The sequence below is a fragment of the Helicoverpa zea genome, chromosome 2 (genome assembly GCF_022581195.2).
Source record: "Helicoverpa zea isolate HzStark_Cry1AcR chromosome 2, ilHelZeax1.1, whole genome shotgun sequence".
Classification (NCBI taxonomy): Eukaryota; Metazoa; Arthropoda; class Insecta; order Lepidoptera; family Noctuidae; genus Helicoverpa; species Helicoverpa zea.
The window spans coordinates 9,732,826-9,752,660 of record NC_061453.1 but is presented as its reverse complement, the minus strand read 5'-3'; the positions used below and the strand labels follow the sequence as shown (position 1 = coordinate 9,752,660).

Genomic DNA, 19,835 nt, shown 5'->3' with positions numbered 1-19,835 from the left:
ATTTGTATTATATGTATGTATATTTGGTTGCGTTGATTAGGCTCCAGATCTGCTGAACCGATTTGAATAATTATTTCAGTATTAATACTAACACCAGGGTAGCGTACGCTACTGCTCGCCATGTATACCAGGCAGAATAGCATAAAATACATAAAGTAAATCCCTCAGGACGCGGATGAAACCGCGTGGAACTGCTATTCTAGTTATCTCTACCATCCATATCAAAATTGACGTTGGTTGTTTTATGTCAGACAAAACATGTTAAACATGACAGTCCGTTGAAAAACAATGCGTTAAGCGGCGATGGCTAAAACCAATCTATTTACTATACTCTATGGCTAAAACGTAGTGATTATATACTCTCTGGCGATGGCGAAGTAAATAAAGCGCGAAAATAAGTTTAACTCAGTAAATTCATATTTTGATTCGTTTATTTATTGTTTTGATTATCTTGATCTTCTTAATCTAACATAAAAATGGCCACAAGATCGAAGAAAAAGTCGACAACTCCTGTTTCAACAGTATCTCCCGCTAAAAAGCGTGTTGAAAGCTCCTGGATTTTACTTGTAAAAGGTTCGAATATTTGTATAGTTTGCAAATAGATTAAGAGGACCCAGTGAGTGATACTTTGCCTTTTAAGAGTCCTAAGACGATCCAATTTTTTGGATAGGTAATAAATACATTTTGGTGATTTGTGTATTTCCAGATTCCTTGCTGGAGAACATAAACTTCAGGATAGTTATTTTGGCTCATCCGACACACGGAAGGCCTACCAAGTACTGCCTAGATGACGAGAACAACAAAATCTTTGAAATTGTTACATTTGATGAACCACACAGGTCATGGTTTATTGGAAATACTGTTAAATCTGATGGCAGTATCCAAATGGTTACTCCAGTGAACCCTTTATTTCTAGGTAAGTCTTACTCTGATATAAAAAAATATATATATATAATTTCTCTATCCTTTCAGTCTCTGTTAGTGAATAAAATGTGCCTAATGGTACAATGAACATAAATAATAATTAAATTTATGGTATAATTAGATTTGAATAGAAACTTTCTACTGACAAAAAGCTTTTCTAGGATTCCTAAGCCTAAACTTATTTGTCTTCATCTATTTTCAGTATTACCAAAGTTAAAGGAGCAGTGTACCAGTAGAGCTGTGCCACTAGAAGACTTGCTTTCTGAAAAGGGATATGACAAAATTCTTGACTTTATGCCTAGTTTGGACAGTGTTGCTGATTTAAAGGTATAAAAACTATAAATAGTACCTACTTATCAAAAGTTACGTATCTTCCAGTACCAACCACAGCTGTGCTACTTATATTGTAAAAAACAAAGTTCTCTGATAAATTCTATAAGGTTCTTCATAAGGGAAATTCTCATAGCTGATGTTATCCAATTCAGTATCAAATGCTCACAGATTTTCCATTACATTTACAATATGTACTGTCTATTGAATACAATTCTGAACATTCCTCAAGGTTTCTAATTCAATATGAGCATGTTATTAAAAAAAATTATACTGTTAAAGGGTCCGCCAGAAATGAAAGCATACAAGTACAATGAAGAGAAAGCTATGACCTGGCTGGACGAGAGAGTGCGGCGGTTGGCCAAAGTGTTGAGACAGAAAAACATTCATGTCACCTCGGGAGCTGCATCAGCTACATTTGTGACTAGCAATATTAGCAATGACGGTATAGATGAAGGTATGTTAAACTTTTAGGATCCCACATTTATAAATCACAGAATTGCCACATAATGGGGGTTAATATTTTAACCTTGATTCTTTTAAAATAACTCAATGAATGGTACTTAACAATAAGAGATTATGGTTTATCTCTGAAAATGTGTAGAATTGCTGAATGACCGAACTTTCTGAAATGTAGACATGCTACTTTTGATTATATTTATCTAACTGTTATGAAATTATAAATACACTTTATTTTCCAGAATTCTACCTTAAATATGCCTGTGGCATGATATCCGAGTATCTCCAAGATGAAATGGCACAAACACTAGAAAAGCGATTTAATTTTAAGCCTGACTTGATTGAAACTATAGGAAATAAAAGGAAATCAGAAGTCGAAAATAATGAACCTAACAAGAAAATAAAATGTGAGGCTTCTGATGATGAATCTAAGACAAAATTATTTGTTATACCTGACAAAAACTTTAATGAAGTGAAGAAGGAAAAGGTTCTAACAGCAAAAGAAAAAGCAAGACAAAAAGCAGCAAGTGGGACCAAAACTATTTCATCATTTTTTACAAAGAAATCGTTAAATTAGTTTGTTATTATAGTTAATAACTTTGTTGACATTAAAAAATGTATTTGTTGACAAATTTAATATTGGAGGACAAAATAACTCAATAAATCATTTGAATGTTATTATATCAAATACCAATTTATTTTTTAATTTATAACCATGTACACCATTACTATGTAAAGTTATACATAATTATATTAGATGCTTGTCGAAATAATACGCTGAAACCTTTCTCACGAATACTCCAATTTAAAAGCTTCATGGAAATTGTATACCCTACTGTCTAATAGCTTGAATGGCTTCCGTTCGTTGATTCGGCCCTGTCGCATGCATAAGGTCTACTCCGCTCTACACTACTCGATAAAGGGGTTTACTAAAACTGAAAATTAATTTCAAATTTCAGACTAGTAGTTCCTGAGACAAGTGCATTCTAACTCATAGCTTTATGATTAGTGATTGATTACTGAGCGCTCTGAAAAAAAGGAACTTCTTTAAAGGTCTCTGCACACAGCGGGCGCGGCGCGGCGGGACGGGATGGCGACGCGACACTGAGCAGTTGCAATGTACTAGATATTACGGAGGTCGCCACACAGAGCCGTCCCGCTCGACGCGACGATCTAGTACATTGTGTCACGTCGCCGTCCCGTCCCGCCGCGCCGCGCCCGCTGTGTGCAGAGACCTTTAATCAGTTATCGACGCTGGAGGGTCCTCTTGTCTTTCCTATAGTCGTATTATCCTATAACTGTTACCAATTCAATAAATAAGCAGGTGTAGTACAGTGTAGCCACTAACTACTATTTTGATGTATGAGTAGTTTTAAGTCAGCTGACTACGATGAATGAATCACGCTGATGAATCATGAATGGCAGGTTGACAAAATGTAACTTTCGTAGAATAGAAATGGTATCGCCCACTTTTGGTTAGCCTTACAATTTAAGCTAAAATAAATAAAGAGAAACTTAAGAATATAACAAATAGGTATCAACGTTTGTAAATTGCCATTTACGGTGATTACATTTACATTTAACCGGTTATTTCCGAAAAAAACATTGGCAACACTGCTTTGGTCGCCATTAACAAACGTCCATCCGTTTCGGACTTTCAGCGGATTTTTATACAACACGGACATTTAGAAATAATTAAGTGAATCTCGGACACTTCGGACCTTGTGTAGTGAAACTGATGTGATTTATTTTGATATTGTCGTGTCTAAAGACTTCCATAAGTGCTCTATATTCTTAAAATCGCGGCCAATGTCAGCAGGCGTGTCAGATCAGGTATTTCGCATTTAAACTATCTCTGTTAAATAATTACGTGTTAAAAGGTATTGTTGTATAGCTAATATTGGTGTTTTGTTTCTTGTTTCATGATTGTGGCGGTCGTAGCGGATGAAAGGGCAAGGGAACCAAGGTAAAGATGGTATCGTTATGACGTTGCAAAGTGTTTTCTCCGTAGGTGGAACAGCGTACCGGTCGGCTTCGCATTCGGTTCTCGTTATTGCGATGCTGCGATTAGCGTCGTAATCTTTTTAGCTTTCACTTTTATTATAACTTGCATGTTTTATGATCTAGAATTAACGTCTGAAGCCATGTAGATGCTTCAAATGTGAGAATGTTGACAGCTGCACGTTAAAATTTGTGAAATGTGTTACAATGACTATTTTGTACACCTGAGAGGATGTAGGTGGGTAGCCCACCCAAACATCCCACAGACTCCTATCTAAAATAGCTTGAAAATCTTTACCTCCCACACATAATCAATGGCTCTGTCTGTACCCTGTACCTGTTTATAAATGTGTTTGTGCTGCAGACATGTACTACTTTGTAGATCACAGTAAGTTATTCATTATTTATTACTCTGATGTGTATCTTAAAACAGTTCATTCAGTGTATCAAAATGAGCAAAGTACTGCATGATTTATGTCTCAAAAGACACTACATATTCTGAGTGTCCTGTCCCTATCAACCTGCCAGACATCTTTGCCTGATCTTTTTTTTATCAAGAATGTTACCTGCTCACCAGTGTTATCTATACATAGTTACACTATCACTAGGTACTTACTGATTTGCTCTCAATTTAATTGTTGACCTTGATGAATATTAATAATTTAAGGTTAAAATAACAGATGCATTGTGTTATGTGAGTGCAGTGATAAAGTCCATGAGTAGTTACAGTGTGTCCAAATGCATAAATAGAATATAGAACCTGTTTATTTAAACACACAAAAGAGGAATTACCTGTGCAATATTCTTTTTTTAAATGGACATGATAGAGATGAGATACCAATTCAGCCTTATTTTAAGATGTGGACAATAAATTGTAGAATATACATAGACTGATTATAAGTTGATATTTATGAATTACACTGGTTCACTTTGTGATATCTTTGAAATAATTGCCATATCTCTTGTGGCCTAGGTTTCCTACTATCTGTGTTTGCATGAAAGCAAATTCTCAGTATATTTGTATTTGTCACCTATTGAAAGCACTTAGACATGTACAATATTAGAATTGTACAAAACATCTGGCAGAAAGTATTTGTGCCATACATAACAGGTGTCTTTGTTTAAGCCATTATTTGGGTGGAATGTTATCATTACAAATGTTCAACATAAAAAAGACTTATTCATTTATGAGTAGCTAACTTTTAGTAGGTCCAAATAGTTCCTGCATTTTTTCCTTAATTAATATGACAATACAATAAATATTACTACAATAAAGGACCAGTAGTACCTGCCATGAATAATAATTGTAGTTGATTTATTACTTCAATTGTAATGAATTGTCTTTGTATTAGCTATCATGGCCATGGCCATGCATGACTATAAAAACTATTCAGACTATGTTAAAGAAAATAAAATAGAAACCTACCTTCCTCATTCTGGGTTTTAGGCTGCCAGGTTTCAATACAGTATATCTCGCTTAACCTGACAACATTTTTATTGCAATGCAATTAACCAATAAAAACACTTAGTGTGTTCATAAGGTTGTAGCAGTAATCTCTATATCTACTGAACCAATATCGGTAATTCTTTACTATTACATAAAATGTTTCACTAGAAGTAGTTTCCACAGGATGTGGGTGAAACTGTGGGGAAACCGCTATTAGATTATACATTATACATATGGATATACTCTTGTTCATATGTTTGCCAGATAAAACTATTTAACTTTTGACTCAATAAAAATACCAAGATGTGTCTACATGATTGCCTGCTCACATTAAATGGCTGCCAAGCAAAACTTTTAGTGTTGTGTTGCTAAAAATCTGAACACAATTGTAACACAATACTTAATTGATCCTTAGACTCGAGTAAATAAAGTCTGTCTATCAATATGTGATAAAAATGTGCAAGCATTTGCACATTTTTATCACATATTGATGTGACTCATTCAAAACAATTGTGTTGTACTACTATGTACCATGAAATTTGTTATGGTCTTAGAGCTTATTTATTGTTATGTCAGTAGCTTGTACTGTGAAATACTATAGATGTATTTTGTGTGTTAATTAATACTCACCCAACTGTAAATGCACTGCTAAGTGACATTTACATGATCTGTGATAAGTGAGGTGTGCAAAAAGTTGGATTATTATATACCATCAGGTATAACAAAAATTAGCATGTTTCTGTCTGTATACAGTCTGTGAAATGCACACTCATCTCCTAATATTTTTAACAGAAGTAGGTATGATTTTCATCATAAAAATGAATGATGTAATTGGAAACTGACTTTGTCCAGGGCAACCATGACAAGGCTGCTTCCATTCTCATTTAATTACATAGCGAAACAATGTGAGTAACACATATTAAATGCATGTTCATGCACAAGACATTCATGTTTGGAATATATGTTTGTAGTGACAAATGCACCGAAAGAGCAACATTTAGAGAGCGGCGGCGACGAGTTGGCCGAGGTGTCATGGCGCCACCAGCAGCAACCTTCCTATGCGCCACCCATCTCGTCCGCGGCCGACCCCTACAGCGTGGCAGGTAGGTACATATATTTCGATACTCTCTACCGACCCTGCCCCAAAGACCCAATCATATAAATGACTCAGATCTAGATTCATTTCCTGCAACTCAATTGTGACTAAATCATTTGTATTAATATTAGTCACCAATAAGGTATTGCTTACTTTGTTGTAGACCTTAAATGATCTTACTTTGGTTTGTCTATGGTCTGGATCATTTAAAAATATTGAGGACGATCCAAAGAGGTTTATCTAATGTGGAGTGAGTCTCTTTGTATTTAGTAAAGGTCAATCCATAATTAGTTAAACTTTGACCTACACAGAACTGCTTTCAGTCTTTTGTAGTATCTACGATATAATATCGATTACATAACTATCTATTTTTGCAAATGACAAACCAAAAATGCACTGTTCATCAAAATGTGCCAGAAAGAGATGCTGATATTTATTGTCGTACAATTAAAAAAAAAAAAATCTTAAAAACATCTTTTGTATCTTGTTGCTTTTTTAAGATATTTAATTATAACTAGAAAGTGGGAAATTTGTTTAGAGGCAAATATTTTTCCTTATTTCAGGTTATTACGGTACAACAGCACTTCCTTATCAAGCTTTTGGAGTCGGGGATGGGACATGGTCCACCAATGGAACAGACCCGATGACTTTCGGAGGATACAATCCTCACGATTCTTATGGAATGGATGGTAGCTAGTATTCATAGTAACAAGAGAAAAGATGTCACTTCTATTTTCATCAAATGTTCATTTAAATACGACAATACCTCAATCAATATCTTGCTTCTATTAAACCGCATCCATCTATCGTGTCCGACATTACCTGCACCATCAAACTACCATTTTCCTTACACTTTATTTGTCAATTTATATTTTTATTCTACCTGCTGTAATACTCGACTGTCTTTTTAAATTATTTTCGTTATAATTTCAGGCGTGTTTGGGCCCTCAACAACACCATTTTCGACCGCTGCATTCGGCCAACCAGCGTCGACTTTTAATTACTTCCACGGTAATGGCGACTATTCAACTTGGGGGCAACTGGGCCGCGCCAAGCAGTATGACGACTATTACAGGGCCGACGGGCTTTATGTGCCCGACGGTATCAAAGCCGTCGAGACGGGAGTGCAGTCACTCTCGCTCGGCGAACACAAATCGGAGAAGGATCGTCCTCCAGAGCTCAAGGATGTATCAGGTGGCTCTCAGCCCAAAAAGATGACATGGGCGTCGATTGCGAGCCAGCCGGCCAAGCCGGCTCCGTCCTCGCAGGGAGGCGCCGTGAAGAAGAAGGGCCCCGGCATGCCTCCACCGCCAATAATCCCCGGGAAGCACAACATGGACATCAGCACATGGGACGCCGGCAAGAGCGCGCCCGTCGTCACCGCGCCGCCGCCCCCGCCCCTGCAGGCACCACCCGTGCCCGCCCCACTGCCCATGCCCGCGCAGGCGCCGGCCGCCGCGCCGTCGCCTGCCGCGCTGCAGCAGCGCGGGCCGCCGCCGCAGCACCAGCCGCCGCCCGCGTGGGCGCACGCCCCCCGCGCGCCGCCGCCGCACCAGGCGCACCAGGCGCCGCAGCCGCACGCGCCGCGCCCGCAGCTGGCCGCCCCCGCCGTGGCCGTTCCACCGCCGCCGCCTGCCGCCGCTGTGCCGCACCCCGTGCTCGACGAGCTACGTGTCAAGAATGACTACAATCCCAAGGAGTTCGATCTGAGTGCGCCTCTGGCTCGGTTCTTTGTGATCAAGTCATATTCGGAAGATGATATCCATCGCAGCATCAAATACGAGATATGGTGCAGTACTGAGCACGGCAACAAGCGACTCGACGCTGCTTACCGCGAACGTGAAAGGGAGGGTGGTGCAGTCTTCTTGTTCTTTTCAGTGAACGGTAGCGGCCATTTCTGCGGAATGGCACGCATGACTAGTGCGGTCGATTACAACTCCAACTCTAATGTGTGGTCTCAGGACAAGTGGAAGGGACAGTTTCGTGTAAGGTGGATCTATGTTAAGGACGTTCCGAACGTGCAACTACGTCATATCAAATTAGAGAATAACGAGAACAAGCCGGTGACAAATTCTCGCGACACGCAGGAAGTGCCGCACGCGAAAGGGCTGCAAGTGCTAAGAATCATGCACTGTTACTGCCATTCTACATCTATTTTTGACGACTTCATTCACTACGAGAGGCGTCAAGAAGAAGAAGATTCCCGCAAGGTTCCTGTTCACCATCCTCAGGACAATAATCGTGAGGATCATGACAACGGTCGCGGATATCGGAACTATCGTGATTATCGTGACAAGCGTGACGGTCGCGATGACCGGGAAGGGCGCGACGGTCGCGATGGTAGGGGCGGACGCGACGGTCGTGATGGGCGCGATGGGCGAGACGGGCGGGACGGCCGCGACCCGCGGGACCACCGCGACTCACGCGACTCTCGGGACCATCGGGACTCGCGCAACTATCGCGACCCTCGCGACGCTCTCGATTTAGAGGATGACGGACCTCGGGACTATAACGACCATAATGACCGCAATGAATCAGGCATGTACCGCGACGGTCCCCTGTCCAATATGTATCGTGACCGTGATTACAACAGACCTCGCAAGGTGGGTTTACTAAAATATGTACACTAATTTTGTACAAGAATATGATTTAAGATTTTGCTTGTTAGTCTGATGCTGATGATATGATCTGTAACTAATAGAATGTTTTATTTCAGGACCGGGACGGTTCGCGCGGTCGCGGACGTCCTCGCAATTGATTGATGTGCTTGCTATGTGAATACAATTTGAGGACTGGCTTCTCCCCATAGACAACTAGTAGTCGACTAATTGGTACCGCATTACATAGACGTATGTATAGTGGACATACATAGACAGGAAAGAGGAATTACTTCCTACAACGTGACCGGCGGTTGTTGCGTTCCAACTTGAACAATTTTAATGTAACATAGATATTATTGATTGTTTTAAACAGTGCATCGCTAAAAAAAACTTTCAACAAATTAAAATGTGCTAAATAATATTCGTACTGGAAGAACGTTTAATTAAACAAACGCCTAGTGAACAGAACATTAATGAATACCAACAATCGTCATGTACTAGTAAAGCACTATATGACGATGAGTGGAATTGTGGACTTTATTTCAAATTTGTGGACTGAATCGATAAAATATAGTAATTTTTATAACTAGAAAATTCTGTGGTGAGAGGAGTTGATCCTACGGTTTGGGGACTGGTGAAGTATCTACACATTGTGCGCAGACTGAGTGTTATGGTACCTCGGCATCAAGTGTCTATGATATTCATTCAATGTATGGATAGCTGATTATATCAGTGGTGACTTATAACTTTTATATTGCAGAAATTGTAATCAAATAAGGTGTGGACCTTTTATATAAATTTTTTTATATCAATATAATGGACAGTTATGTATGAGTTCTCTCGTGGCATTGAGTTTAGTCTTACTCCATGCGCTGGTTTTACCTGTTTTACTTATTTTCGATATGGCAATATTACATAATTTGCATACAATGTATTTGATATTGCAATATCATGGAGTAAAATGACACCTATTATTATCTATTTAATTACTGTGTCAACTAGTTTGAGGACATTCTGATCACATAATTATTTCTAAGTTGTAGGTATGTATGGATTGTTCCTTGTTGAATTTTTTAACATGTGTACATATATATTATATAAAAGAACTCTTAAAATATTTTCTACTTTTAAGTGAAACTACAGTGTGACGAGAGAAATTGATGACAAACAAGAGGAAATTTCCATTATAACTTGTTCTGACCTTAATTATATTTTTATTCATGTATCATTACTCCCCCACCTTAATTTTAAAGTGCCTTTTCGTTTACAATAAATGAAATATTTGGAATCTGTTCTTAATTTGTGTAGATGTCTAGTAGTAGTGCCACAAGGTATTTTATTAATACCTAAATCTAATTTCTAGTTATTTTGCTAATGCATTATAGATATGTCCATTGTTTTACATATTTTTTTAGTTTGTATTCTGTTTTAGTAAGGAAACTGATTTCCTTCATAACATATGAAGCATTATTTTAAAAATTATGTACCTTCTATATGAAATTCTCTTACTTAGAAGTGATACTGGATTAAAGCCTGTCATTGAAATTGTTAATTATTATTTTTCCAGCCGTTCCTAAAATTATCGTTTGTGTGTCTGTTAGTTATAACTATAGATATTAGTTCTGTTACATAGCAAAGAAATTATTTCTGTATGTAAATTGTTATTGAATTTTAATCAAGAGACGAACATACGATATTTTTATTCCAAGAATGATGACTAATAAAACCTAACAGAGAATCAACAGATCAATGCGTGTCGTACAGTCCTTAGTCCTTCCCAAACTTGAAGCATTGTCTTATTTTTTACTGAAACAGCTACAGCAAAAATACTCAATATTATTTCTTCAAATTCGATATTATTGCATCCTTGTTTTACTTTTCCATCATCATTTAATATCAAACAATAAATAATCAAAATCGGTTCATCCGTTCGAGAGCTACATCGCCACAGACACACATAACTTTTCACCAATTTTGATATTCTTCGAAGCGATGGTGCTGGGTGAGAGGTTCACACTAGTGGAACCAGGTACCTACCTCAACAAGTATCCTATTAAAAAAATAATATACACCTACAGGTTATGAGAGGCGACACATCAGTTAATTCAAGACTACGAGTGGTGCATAGGTACCTACGTAAGGTCAGCATCAAAAGTACCTGAACAAATAAAAATTTTCAAATCTTCCTAACAACGTAAAGGGTCATAATTTCTTACAGCCAGTTTCTTCATCAAAAGTAATGTCTAAAGTAAAAGTAACGGTCAAATTCATTTTTTCTATTAGTTCTGCTGTCACTTTAGCCTTGAAAAAACGAATTTGACCGTTACTTTTACTTTAGACATTACTTTGACTTTTACTTTTGATGAAGAAACTGGCCGTCAGAAACACACGCCTGTATTTACTTACCATCCTAAATGTTAAAATAGGTAGATGAATACTCTGGTAAATTATCAACGACACGCTGTTTAGCAGTTTTGATTTGTTCAGTTACTTTTCTCACTGTACCTACCAAGCTAGCGTTTTAAGATAAAGTCGTTGGATAAAATCACCGCCACGCACTGTCTTATCGTCTCTCGTGTAACTAGCTAGGCTGCACTATCGCCATAGTAACCGAAAAAGTCATTACCTATTCGTTTTTAGGTATCTAGGTTTTCTTATCGATCGGTCTGACGTGATTTATAACGCCTGCTACTGCATTCGGTTTTAACACGATTTTAGGATGTAACAGCTTCTAGACTCTGGGCTAATTTATGAAAGTATAATATACTTTACTTACTCCCTATATTATAAACACCTACAACAAGAATATTGGTATGTGGGTGGTTCCATCCTCCAAATCACAAAGCGATTACATTATTACAAAATACCCCAAGTATTTTGTATTATAATATAAATTCAGGAATTGAACCCAGGGGCCCGATTCTCCTAATTTTACTTAAGCAACATACGATTCACGTTCGACTGCGATCCAATCCCGACTCGATTACGATTGAAACGTATGTGGCATTCCGCTATTTATTCTTTGAAATAAACGTTTTTATCCTTTTCTGTCATTCAATAATGAATCATTTTGTCTACAAGTGATTAACTATTACAATATGATTGTAGAACAAACTACCGTATAGACCAAAATCACCGAAATAGCAGACCAATCAATCGCAATCGAATGTCGTTGGAATACGATTGGTCTTATATTAGTAGCAGAATGCCCGATATGGTTAAAACTGCTATTGCGATCATATTGCGATTCGATTTCTATTTTGACATTATTAACTTAGGAGAATCAGGCCCCAGGACTCTGTGCACGGCCACTAACGGAGTAGGCAGGTCAAAATGTAAGTAGGCTCCTCCACTTGGGGTAGGTATCACAGTACCTACATATGGTTCTGTTTAAAAAAATGGGGGGTAACGTACCTATCACGGGAAAATTGATTTGATATGAAAACAGTTTTAATATTGTAAACTGTTGTTGTTAACACCATTTGTAGCAGTTTCTCTGATTTGTAAACAAACACCCGCGTGTTTTGAGGAAACTAAATCATCTTTTTATTTTCACGATTTTTATGTAAGCATTTCTCGACGGAGATTCTAAATAAAGATGTAGAAAGTGACAGATTCCTGCAGCTATTTCTAAACGAAAACTGCGTTCCAGAACTCCTATTTGTGTGGAAATGTATTGTCTAATCTTCATCATAACAAGAAGATACCATCTCTTACTTTCTCTTAGCACGTCCCATAAGCTATCCTATTTTCACATCCGCTGTCAAAGTGTTGATGTAAGTTAACCATTGGGAATGGAACTCGCCGTGTGTAAAGCAAATTGAATCTGCTGTGAAAAAATCTCGTTAATTTCGATAAAAATCTCTACTTGATATTGTAGTTTTCATCATTAATTAACTGCGAGTAGTCGATTCTATAATATGGTGCGTAAGCGTGAGGCGCAGTGTTCAAACGTGCTTCACCCTCGGATTGTTTGTTTGTGTTCAGTGCCTTCCGTCGCGTCTCGGGTCCGTCAGTCGTCTTTGAGTAGTGTCAGTCGCAGTTGGTCGGCTCGGGCTCACCTTGGTCTATCGTTCTCGTCTCGCATTTTATTTTCGGGTTTGTTAATGGCATAACATATTACGAGTGATATCAACAAAACAATGCTATCGTATCGTATCTCTGTCAAATAATCAAGCGTCGATAAGAACAATGTGAAATCAATGTTACAATGAATTTATGTACTTTCGTAGTAAAAGGAAGACAGTAGACAGAATCAGTGAGTGTTGGGTCGGGGATATTTTTGTAAAAATGAGACATGCATTCAGTCGAAATGCAAAAAAGTGTATCAGTGCAAGTAGATAGTGATTTCGCTTTGTTGCTGCCGAGCGGTGTCTACGAAATAAAAAAAATGGAGCCAAGATCGAAGTTACGAAAAGTGATACTCTTCTGTTTACTACTGTCTCTGTTTGGAATGGTTGCATTTGGATACTTCTGTCCCGATCAGGTAAGCACTGGAATTTCCACTCTTCCAATTTGTTGTTGATGTTTGTTTCTATAGATTTATAACCAAGTTCAACAAAACAAATCAATGTAAATAATAATTTATAGAATACAAGAAAACTTATTTATTACCTCTTAATAAATCGGTTTAATGCTTTGATACTATACAATAAAATATTCATATAATTTATTACATATTTTAATTTAAAATTATTCTGTAATTGTAATATGTATTTATGTATACTATAGTTTGGCCGCTCAGAGAATGCGTTTCTGACACATCGCGATTGAACTGACGACGTAACTTTGTAATGGCGTTGCAGTACGATAAAAATATTTTTGCTGGTTGTTTATCGTTTTAACAATTGTTGAGCATTAAAACAACATTATTATATCAATAATAATCAATGAATGTTGTAATTTTGTGTTGTAATTTTGACTAACTGATAGGTGTCAGGAACGCATTCTCTGAACGGCCGAACTATAGTGAAACTTTGACATTAAAGTTTGACAATAATATAACATCTTTTATATACAATTTTATTTAATTTAATACAAACTTCATAGCAAAACAAATCTCCTTAGGCTTAGTATTAAAACTGCAATAGTATATACCCATTGCTTCGTCCAGTAAGTTGGTTATTAATGGTACCTTATAAAATTAAATTGTATATGATCTTATTTAAAAATAATAGTGGCAATAATTTATCTATAATTGAAAACTAACCCATCGCCTAAAACAAAGAGAGTTCAAAAAAAAAAGATTCTGACAAAATCGGTTAAAACTAAAATTTTAATTAGCAGCAAATATAATTCCGAATTCACCGAACATTTAACATGATAACACAAGTTTGATAGTGTAAAAAAAAATGTTCCTATTAATTATTATTTAAATCTGCAGTGATTAAATAGACGCCATGAGGAAACTATTGAATAATAATGTAAATATGTTTTACATTGATTTTATAAAATGTATGACTCAACTGAGAACATTGATAATAATGTGGTCATAATATATGAATAAAAATAAATGTTAAACAATTAATAGAAGCAGAAGCTTGTTGTGAATGAATCAAGGTGACATTTAAAATCCTATATTTAAACCTGTATACTTGATTAGTTTTCTTAAAAAAGTGTATGTTCTGTGATTTAAAAAATAATATATAAAATTCATTTCTTTTTGTCTTCTTGTACCCAAACTACTGAACCGATTTTAAAAATTCTTTCACTGTTAGCGTGTATTTTATCTGGGCACGGAAAGAAGTTAAGGGACTGGGACTGGGACTTTAAGGTTTACTTGCGGTTGGCCCGAGTATTCTATCGTCCAAGGTACATCGAGACAACTAGGAGAGATATATTTATGTATTTCTAAAATGCCATTTACAATGTATCTCGACTTATACTTCATAAAGTGTTTCTTTGGGAGTATATGGATACTTCAAAGATGGCATGAATGGATTAAATAATAATATGATATTACCTAAGTTCTGTTATAAGTACTAAAAGTATGCAGTTATATTTAGTTAAGTTTTTTATTACTAACTTATGGTCCTGATAGTTTTACTGACATTTTCAGAGAACTACTTCACCGACTGGAATTAAGACTAGGCTTATTAAATTTTTCACTGGTTTTAATATATTTCTAGGAAAAAATACTCATCTTTTAATTAAAAAGGCCCAACACACTTTTTGGTAAGAATATAATGCACAGCCAATTTCTTTCAGTTATGATAGCAACTGTCACAAAAATATATGTATGTGCTTTCTTATTGAGAAGAAATATTCCATGCATTGATATTCAAAACATTGTGGCAAAGGCAACAAACAATCTATGAACTTGCAAAACAGAAATATTAAAATTATTGTTTTATAGATAACAGTAAATTAATATTATTTAAGTACTTAAATGCAATTGAATGTTACTTTTGCATTTAAAATAAAGTTGATAAAATATTGTCAATATAATATGAAATTAAATTGTAAAGTATTTTATTTACTACAGTAACTGACTGTCTATTTACACTCACTGTTGCAACTTGTTTTACTTCTCTGTTAATCCTTAGTGCAGATATAAATGTGATACTTATCTCCCTTTCTTATCTAATCAGTTATGCAAATTGTCAAGGATATTTAAATCACATTAGGTACCTACATTATCAGCAACTGATTGTTTTTAAGTACATGTAGTATATGCCTGCTTACTTTCCTACTTGATCTATTTTTGTGTGATTACTTTTACCAAAAATACTAAACTTAAACTTAGACCTTAGCAACAACAGAAATATAAAGGGGACATGGGATGGTTAGATCAACACTAGATTTTTTCAATAGGTAGGTACATCCAAATATTGTACTCCTTTATTTCAACGAGACGTTGCTAAATTGATGTAATCGAAACGCTAATTCGCCTAATTCTGGCGTTGACTAAATCGTACATCATAATAATTGTGAGTCTAGATAGTGGATATTCCCAACTCCACTAATTAAGAGCGTGCCGGCCGTGCTGATCATTTTTTATGAGTAGGTAGCAAAGACCCGCCGTCCGGTCGAACGAGCCGCCCGCAAAAAATGCCCAGCAGGACTTGCAAGCTCCACTACATGTCGGCATGAAGCTGAAACATGTAGCAATCAATCATTTTTTTAATAAAAATTGATACGTGCCACGCTTTATGTAATAATAAGTTTAATATCTTTGTGAAACTCAATCGGAACTGCTAATGAAGTCGTACCTACTTTGTTTTGTAAAACTGGTTCACAATGCGAACGATCTCGTGAGCGGAGCTTAATAGACAGGGATTCGTGGGCGGATGGGTGGCGGCAGACGGAAATCGGTCTGTAATTTGAATAACTGCGAATAGATTGCAATAAAGTGGTATGTAGGTGTCTCGGGCTCACGCACCGTGGCCAGATCAGGAATGGTCTCGGTTCTATGGTGTCAGACAACTGCTTACAAAACATTCCTCTACCTAATGAATATAAATCCATTGGAATGTAATCGTGATGAATTTCTTTAAGAAAATTATATTAAGAGAGCACATCTGTGCAAACATGTTACTTCACGATCTTATTGTTAGTTTCCAACTGTTTCAACACCACTGGATATTGCCTCAACACATACTGCTATAGAAAACTAGTTTATAAATCTCTCAAATGTAGCATGGCATATTAAAGTAAATACACTGCAGTCTCAACTTGAAACAAAGTTGCAGTCTTCCCGACCATGAAGCATGAGACAGGGCCTTCGGTCCTTGAAATACCACTCTCCAGTTCCACTTATGGTCATGCGTTTAACATTCGAATTGCAAAAGTCGAGACAAAGGATAAAATTGCATCTCTTTGCACGCCAGTTGCGTTTCGTACGGTGTCCCTACGGCCTCATATGGCGCTGTGAGCTGGCGCGCCGTGAATTGATAATGGACAGGATAACACCTGGACAGATACGCCTACATCACCGACGTCTACGTATTCAGATAAGGGCTTTATTTATGCTAATTTCACCCGATGCAAAAACACCAAGGGACTTTCAAGATTCTTTTACATACATAAGAGCTAAGCGTCTCATATTTTAACTAAAGAGGTTCTTTGCAGCTTTGATTAATAAAGCCTTCAAGCAGGCTCGTCTAGTATTCTGCCTTACCTCGAATGAGCAATGTTAATTGCTAGCAAGTACTTCGTACTTAGGATTTGTAGTTATGTTGTAAGTGTTTAGCACTGCCCATTAGCTTAATTAACCCAATTATACGGCGCCAGTTTAGGATTATCTCAAGAATACAGCGCGATCGAACTTAGAGAGACATTCCTAACATGCTGAATCAAATAAAAAGGTTATATGTAATTAGAAACATCAAATTGATGTTTTTTGGTGTTACTTAGTGTCCTAGAATTTAATTTTGTTAGCTTAGTCATTCATTACATACCTAATTCGGTAATTTTGAACTTTAACATTTTTTCTGCACTAAATTGCGTTCACACGCGATCGCCGCATTAATTTTGTTCGTTATAATAACTGAAGCCTTGTTACAACATGTTGATAAACCGTTATGTACTTGACCTATATCGAAACCAGGTCTTACTTTCAGAGAAATTCAGCTCGAAGTAAGAGATAAAGTTAGATAAATACGTGAATGTGAGTAGCCAAGTTAAAGCGGTTCGAAGTGAACATTCAGGGCACGTTGCGGTTTTTCTTAATTAGGTAATGTCAACACATAGGCGAACCTTCTTATGTAATTCTAGACCAGGTTTATAAGCATACTTACTCTCTTCTCTCTAAGTGAAGCAGTTGAATGCATTTATGTAAGAGTTATATTTCTTAATGAACCAAGTTGTTCGTGTAAACTTTTGGCGACCGCAGGCGACACCACCCTGTGACAAGCAGGAAAAGATAAGGAAACAATGGCGCTAAACAAGTGCCGCCGAGCTCCAAGGGGCTGCAGTTGACGATAAACTTCATAACATTTACAAGGCGCTAAAAGGCGTCCTCCGCGCCCGGCGCCATATCGTATTTCGTAAACTTATACTTCTATTACAAACCGCTGCCAATGCATCAATGATGAGTAATCCGCCGCGAAAACCTTTGATCGATGAGAGGGTTATTGAGAATCGTAATAATCGATACACATTGCCTCGATAAATGCAATTACTTTTGCCGTTTGCCTGACTAGTAATACTTTAGTAAATTACATTTGTTTTGGAGTCTTACTTGTAAACTGTACTTAATATTTATTGTTTGGTGTCTCGGCGACATCTTAGTAATCGTAATAAGTGGAGTAGAATCGTTGGGGTGGGTGCTGATTGTAACTGTATATTAATGGGCCAGGGCGCTCTACCCACTTCATTAGGCGAACAAACAAGCAGGGAGGGGATAGACGCCCTTTATCCCGTCACCCTCCTAACCCCACCGACCTTTAACGCAACTCTAAAATGTATTACAACATTTTTCTTTCAAGATTCGTTTTTATTGTTATGGAAACCATGAAAGTAAAGTGGATTTAGAAGTGTATGTAAATATTCAAGAAACAAGATGAGCCACATAATTTCAGACATAATTAGATACGAATTATCTTTAAAAGTTCCCTAAAACTTTCGTTTCCAAATGCGGAGCTTAGAAGCCATAACGTTTAACAATACTTATGTCGGATTAATAAAACGTTATTGTTATTAAACTCGTTGGAACTGAACATTACAATATAGAATAGAATATTGACTACAAATGTCTGTTGTTGCCAACTTGAAGTAAGTAGTATCGTGCCGAAGTTCTTACGAAAGTTGTACTGGAAGCATTTATTTTTAATTGTGGGCCCGAACTCCGATTTATTTGACGTTACAGCCTACTTTACGGTTCGTATTCTGAAAAGAGAAACAGGTTTACCATCTTAGGTCTTAGATAATCACCCAGTATTTGACCTGCTAAAAGTTTAAAACCTAGTACCTAACCCTACTTCTGCCTAAGACTGGGGTGGTTGGCTCTCACTAGGGGAGACCTACGTTCAGCAGTGGACTAATATGATGAAGATGATGTCTGTACTCTGCTTATACTGTATGAATGAGAAACAGTGTAGCTAAAGCATTGCCCTGATTGCGTAACACAGTCATCGAGGCTGCTAATTAGGTACAATAAACTACTAATCAATGGTACGCGTATGTTTAAACGATGTGCTTGCATCGCCAATCGGATTGCCAAGTGTGGCGAGTATTGGCAATTTTCCTTCATAATTATGCAGTTTATGGGATCCACGTTCAGAACCGGACAGTTATGGAATGAGACTAATTGTGGGTGTAACCATATGTAGGATATGTATTGTGTTTCATTTTACCAAACGAGTGAAAGCTCATTCTATCTCCACCAAAAAAGGAAGAATTATGCTCTACATCTGTTTTCATTAAAATAATTTGATAGGAAAAAAACGCTAAAAGGCTGCGAAAGACGTGTCATACCGTCTTACCACAAAAACTTTTTAACGTCAGTTTAAGACTTGTCTAAAAAATTGTCAAATTATGACGTTGACATATGGTTCATTTTGGAGCCACATTTTTTTTAGACAAGTGTAAAACAGTGGTTAAAGTTTTTGTAGTAAGGCCATTAGTGTCTAAGCTCTAGTTCTTTGTGTCTTTGGTCTAAAGGTATTATATATTACATCATTAATTCAAAGTCTGTATCATCTAGTATCCTACTAAGAAATCTCAATCGAATCCTGTACATGTTCTTCTCGAAACTGCATAAAGAAGAAGGTAATTTACACTGCTTTTTCTTCGCGTTAAACGGATGACCTCTTTTGATATTCAGATTTCTCTCGGCTCAAAAGTGAGGTTAATTTGAAGTGAGCCAACTCATTACCTTTCTTTTTTAAAGGGCGCTTACGGAGCCACTATCTCTGCAAGTCTGCATTCGTTACGAGGAAACATGAAACTGATGTAGTATTATTACTTGCTTTACGTTCATTCAAGTAATTAATCAGCTGGCAAAATAATTATGAACGTTTCCTTGAGGAAAAGTTGC

General features: G+C 36.9%; 3 protein-coding genes and 1 long non-coding RNA gene across 9 annotated transcripts in view; 3 read left to right on the top strand and 1 right to left on the bottom strand.

Annotated features, from left to right (window-relative positions):
• The first annotated feature begins 334 nt into the window (after nucleotides 1–334).
• LOC124643782 (ribonuclease H2 subunit B) lies at nucleotides 335–2,407 on the top strand. The gene is made up of 5 exons (XM_047182877.1): nucleotides 335–573; nucleotides 707–916; nucleotides 1,127–1,251; nucleotides 1,537–1,711; nucleotides 1,956–2,407. Exons 1-5 carry the CDS (start codon nucleotides 477–479, stop codon nucleotides 2,288–2,290), a joined length of 942 nt encoding a protein of 313 aa, XP_047038833.1. The 5' UTR covers nucleotides 335–476; the 3' UTR covers nucleotides 2,291–2,407.
• LOC124643790 lies at nucleotides 2,381–3,101 on the bottom strand. The gene is made up of 2 exons (XR_006985982.1): nucleotides 3,019–3,101; nucleotides 2,381–2,741 (listed from the first exon to the last, which is right to left on the bottom strand). It is a non-coding gene; the product is annotated as an uncharacterized LOC124643790 (long non-coding RNA).
• A 221-nt stretch (nucleotides 3,102–3,322) lies between these two features.
• On the top strand, nucleotides 3,323–10,402 carry LOC124638669 (YTH domain-containing family protein 3). 6 transcript variants are annotated; one of them, XM_047175692.1, is made up of 6 exons: nucleotides 3,323–3,546; nucleotides 3,655–3,679; nucleotides 6,133–6,264; nucleotides 6,821–6,829; nucleotides 7,191–8,860; nucleotides 8,974–10,402. In XM_047175692.1, the coding sequence occupies exons 1-6, from the start codon at nucleotides 3,523–3,525 to the stop codon at nucleotides 9,013–9,015; spliced, it is 1,902 nt and encodes a 633-aa protein (XP_047031648.1). In that variant the 5' UTR covers nucleotides 3,323–3,522; the 3' UTR covers nucleotides 9,016–10,402. The 6 variants fall into 6 exon arrangements, with proteins under 6 accessions (XP_047031648.1, XP_047031631.1, XP_047031656.1 ...); XM_047175675.1 differs by having other exon boundaries at nucleotides 6,821–6,946; XM_047175700.1 differs by lacking the exon at nucleotides 6,821–6,829 and having other exon boundaries at nucleotides 3,324–3,546.
• Nucleotides 10,403–12,539: 2,137 nt separating this feature from the next.
• The window catches only part of LOC124639102 (heparan-sulfate 6-O-sulfotransferase 2), a 55,911-nt gene continuing 48,615 nt past the window's right edge, over nucleotides 12,540–19,835 (top strand). Inside the window, exon 1 of the mRNA XM_047176335.1 lies at nucleotides 12,540–13,343. Within this exon, the coding sequence (XP_047032291.1) occupies nucleotides 13,155–13,343 (189 nt within the window). The 5' untranslated portion in view covers nucleotides 12,540–13,154. The remainder of the gene's footprint in view (nucleotides 13,344–19,835) is intronic.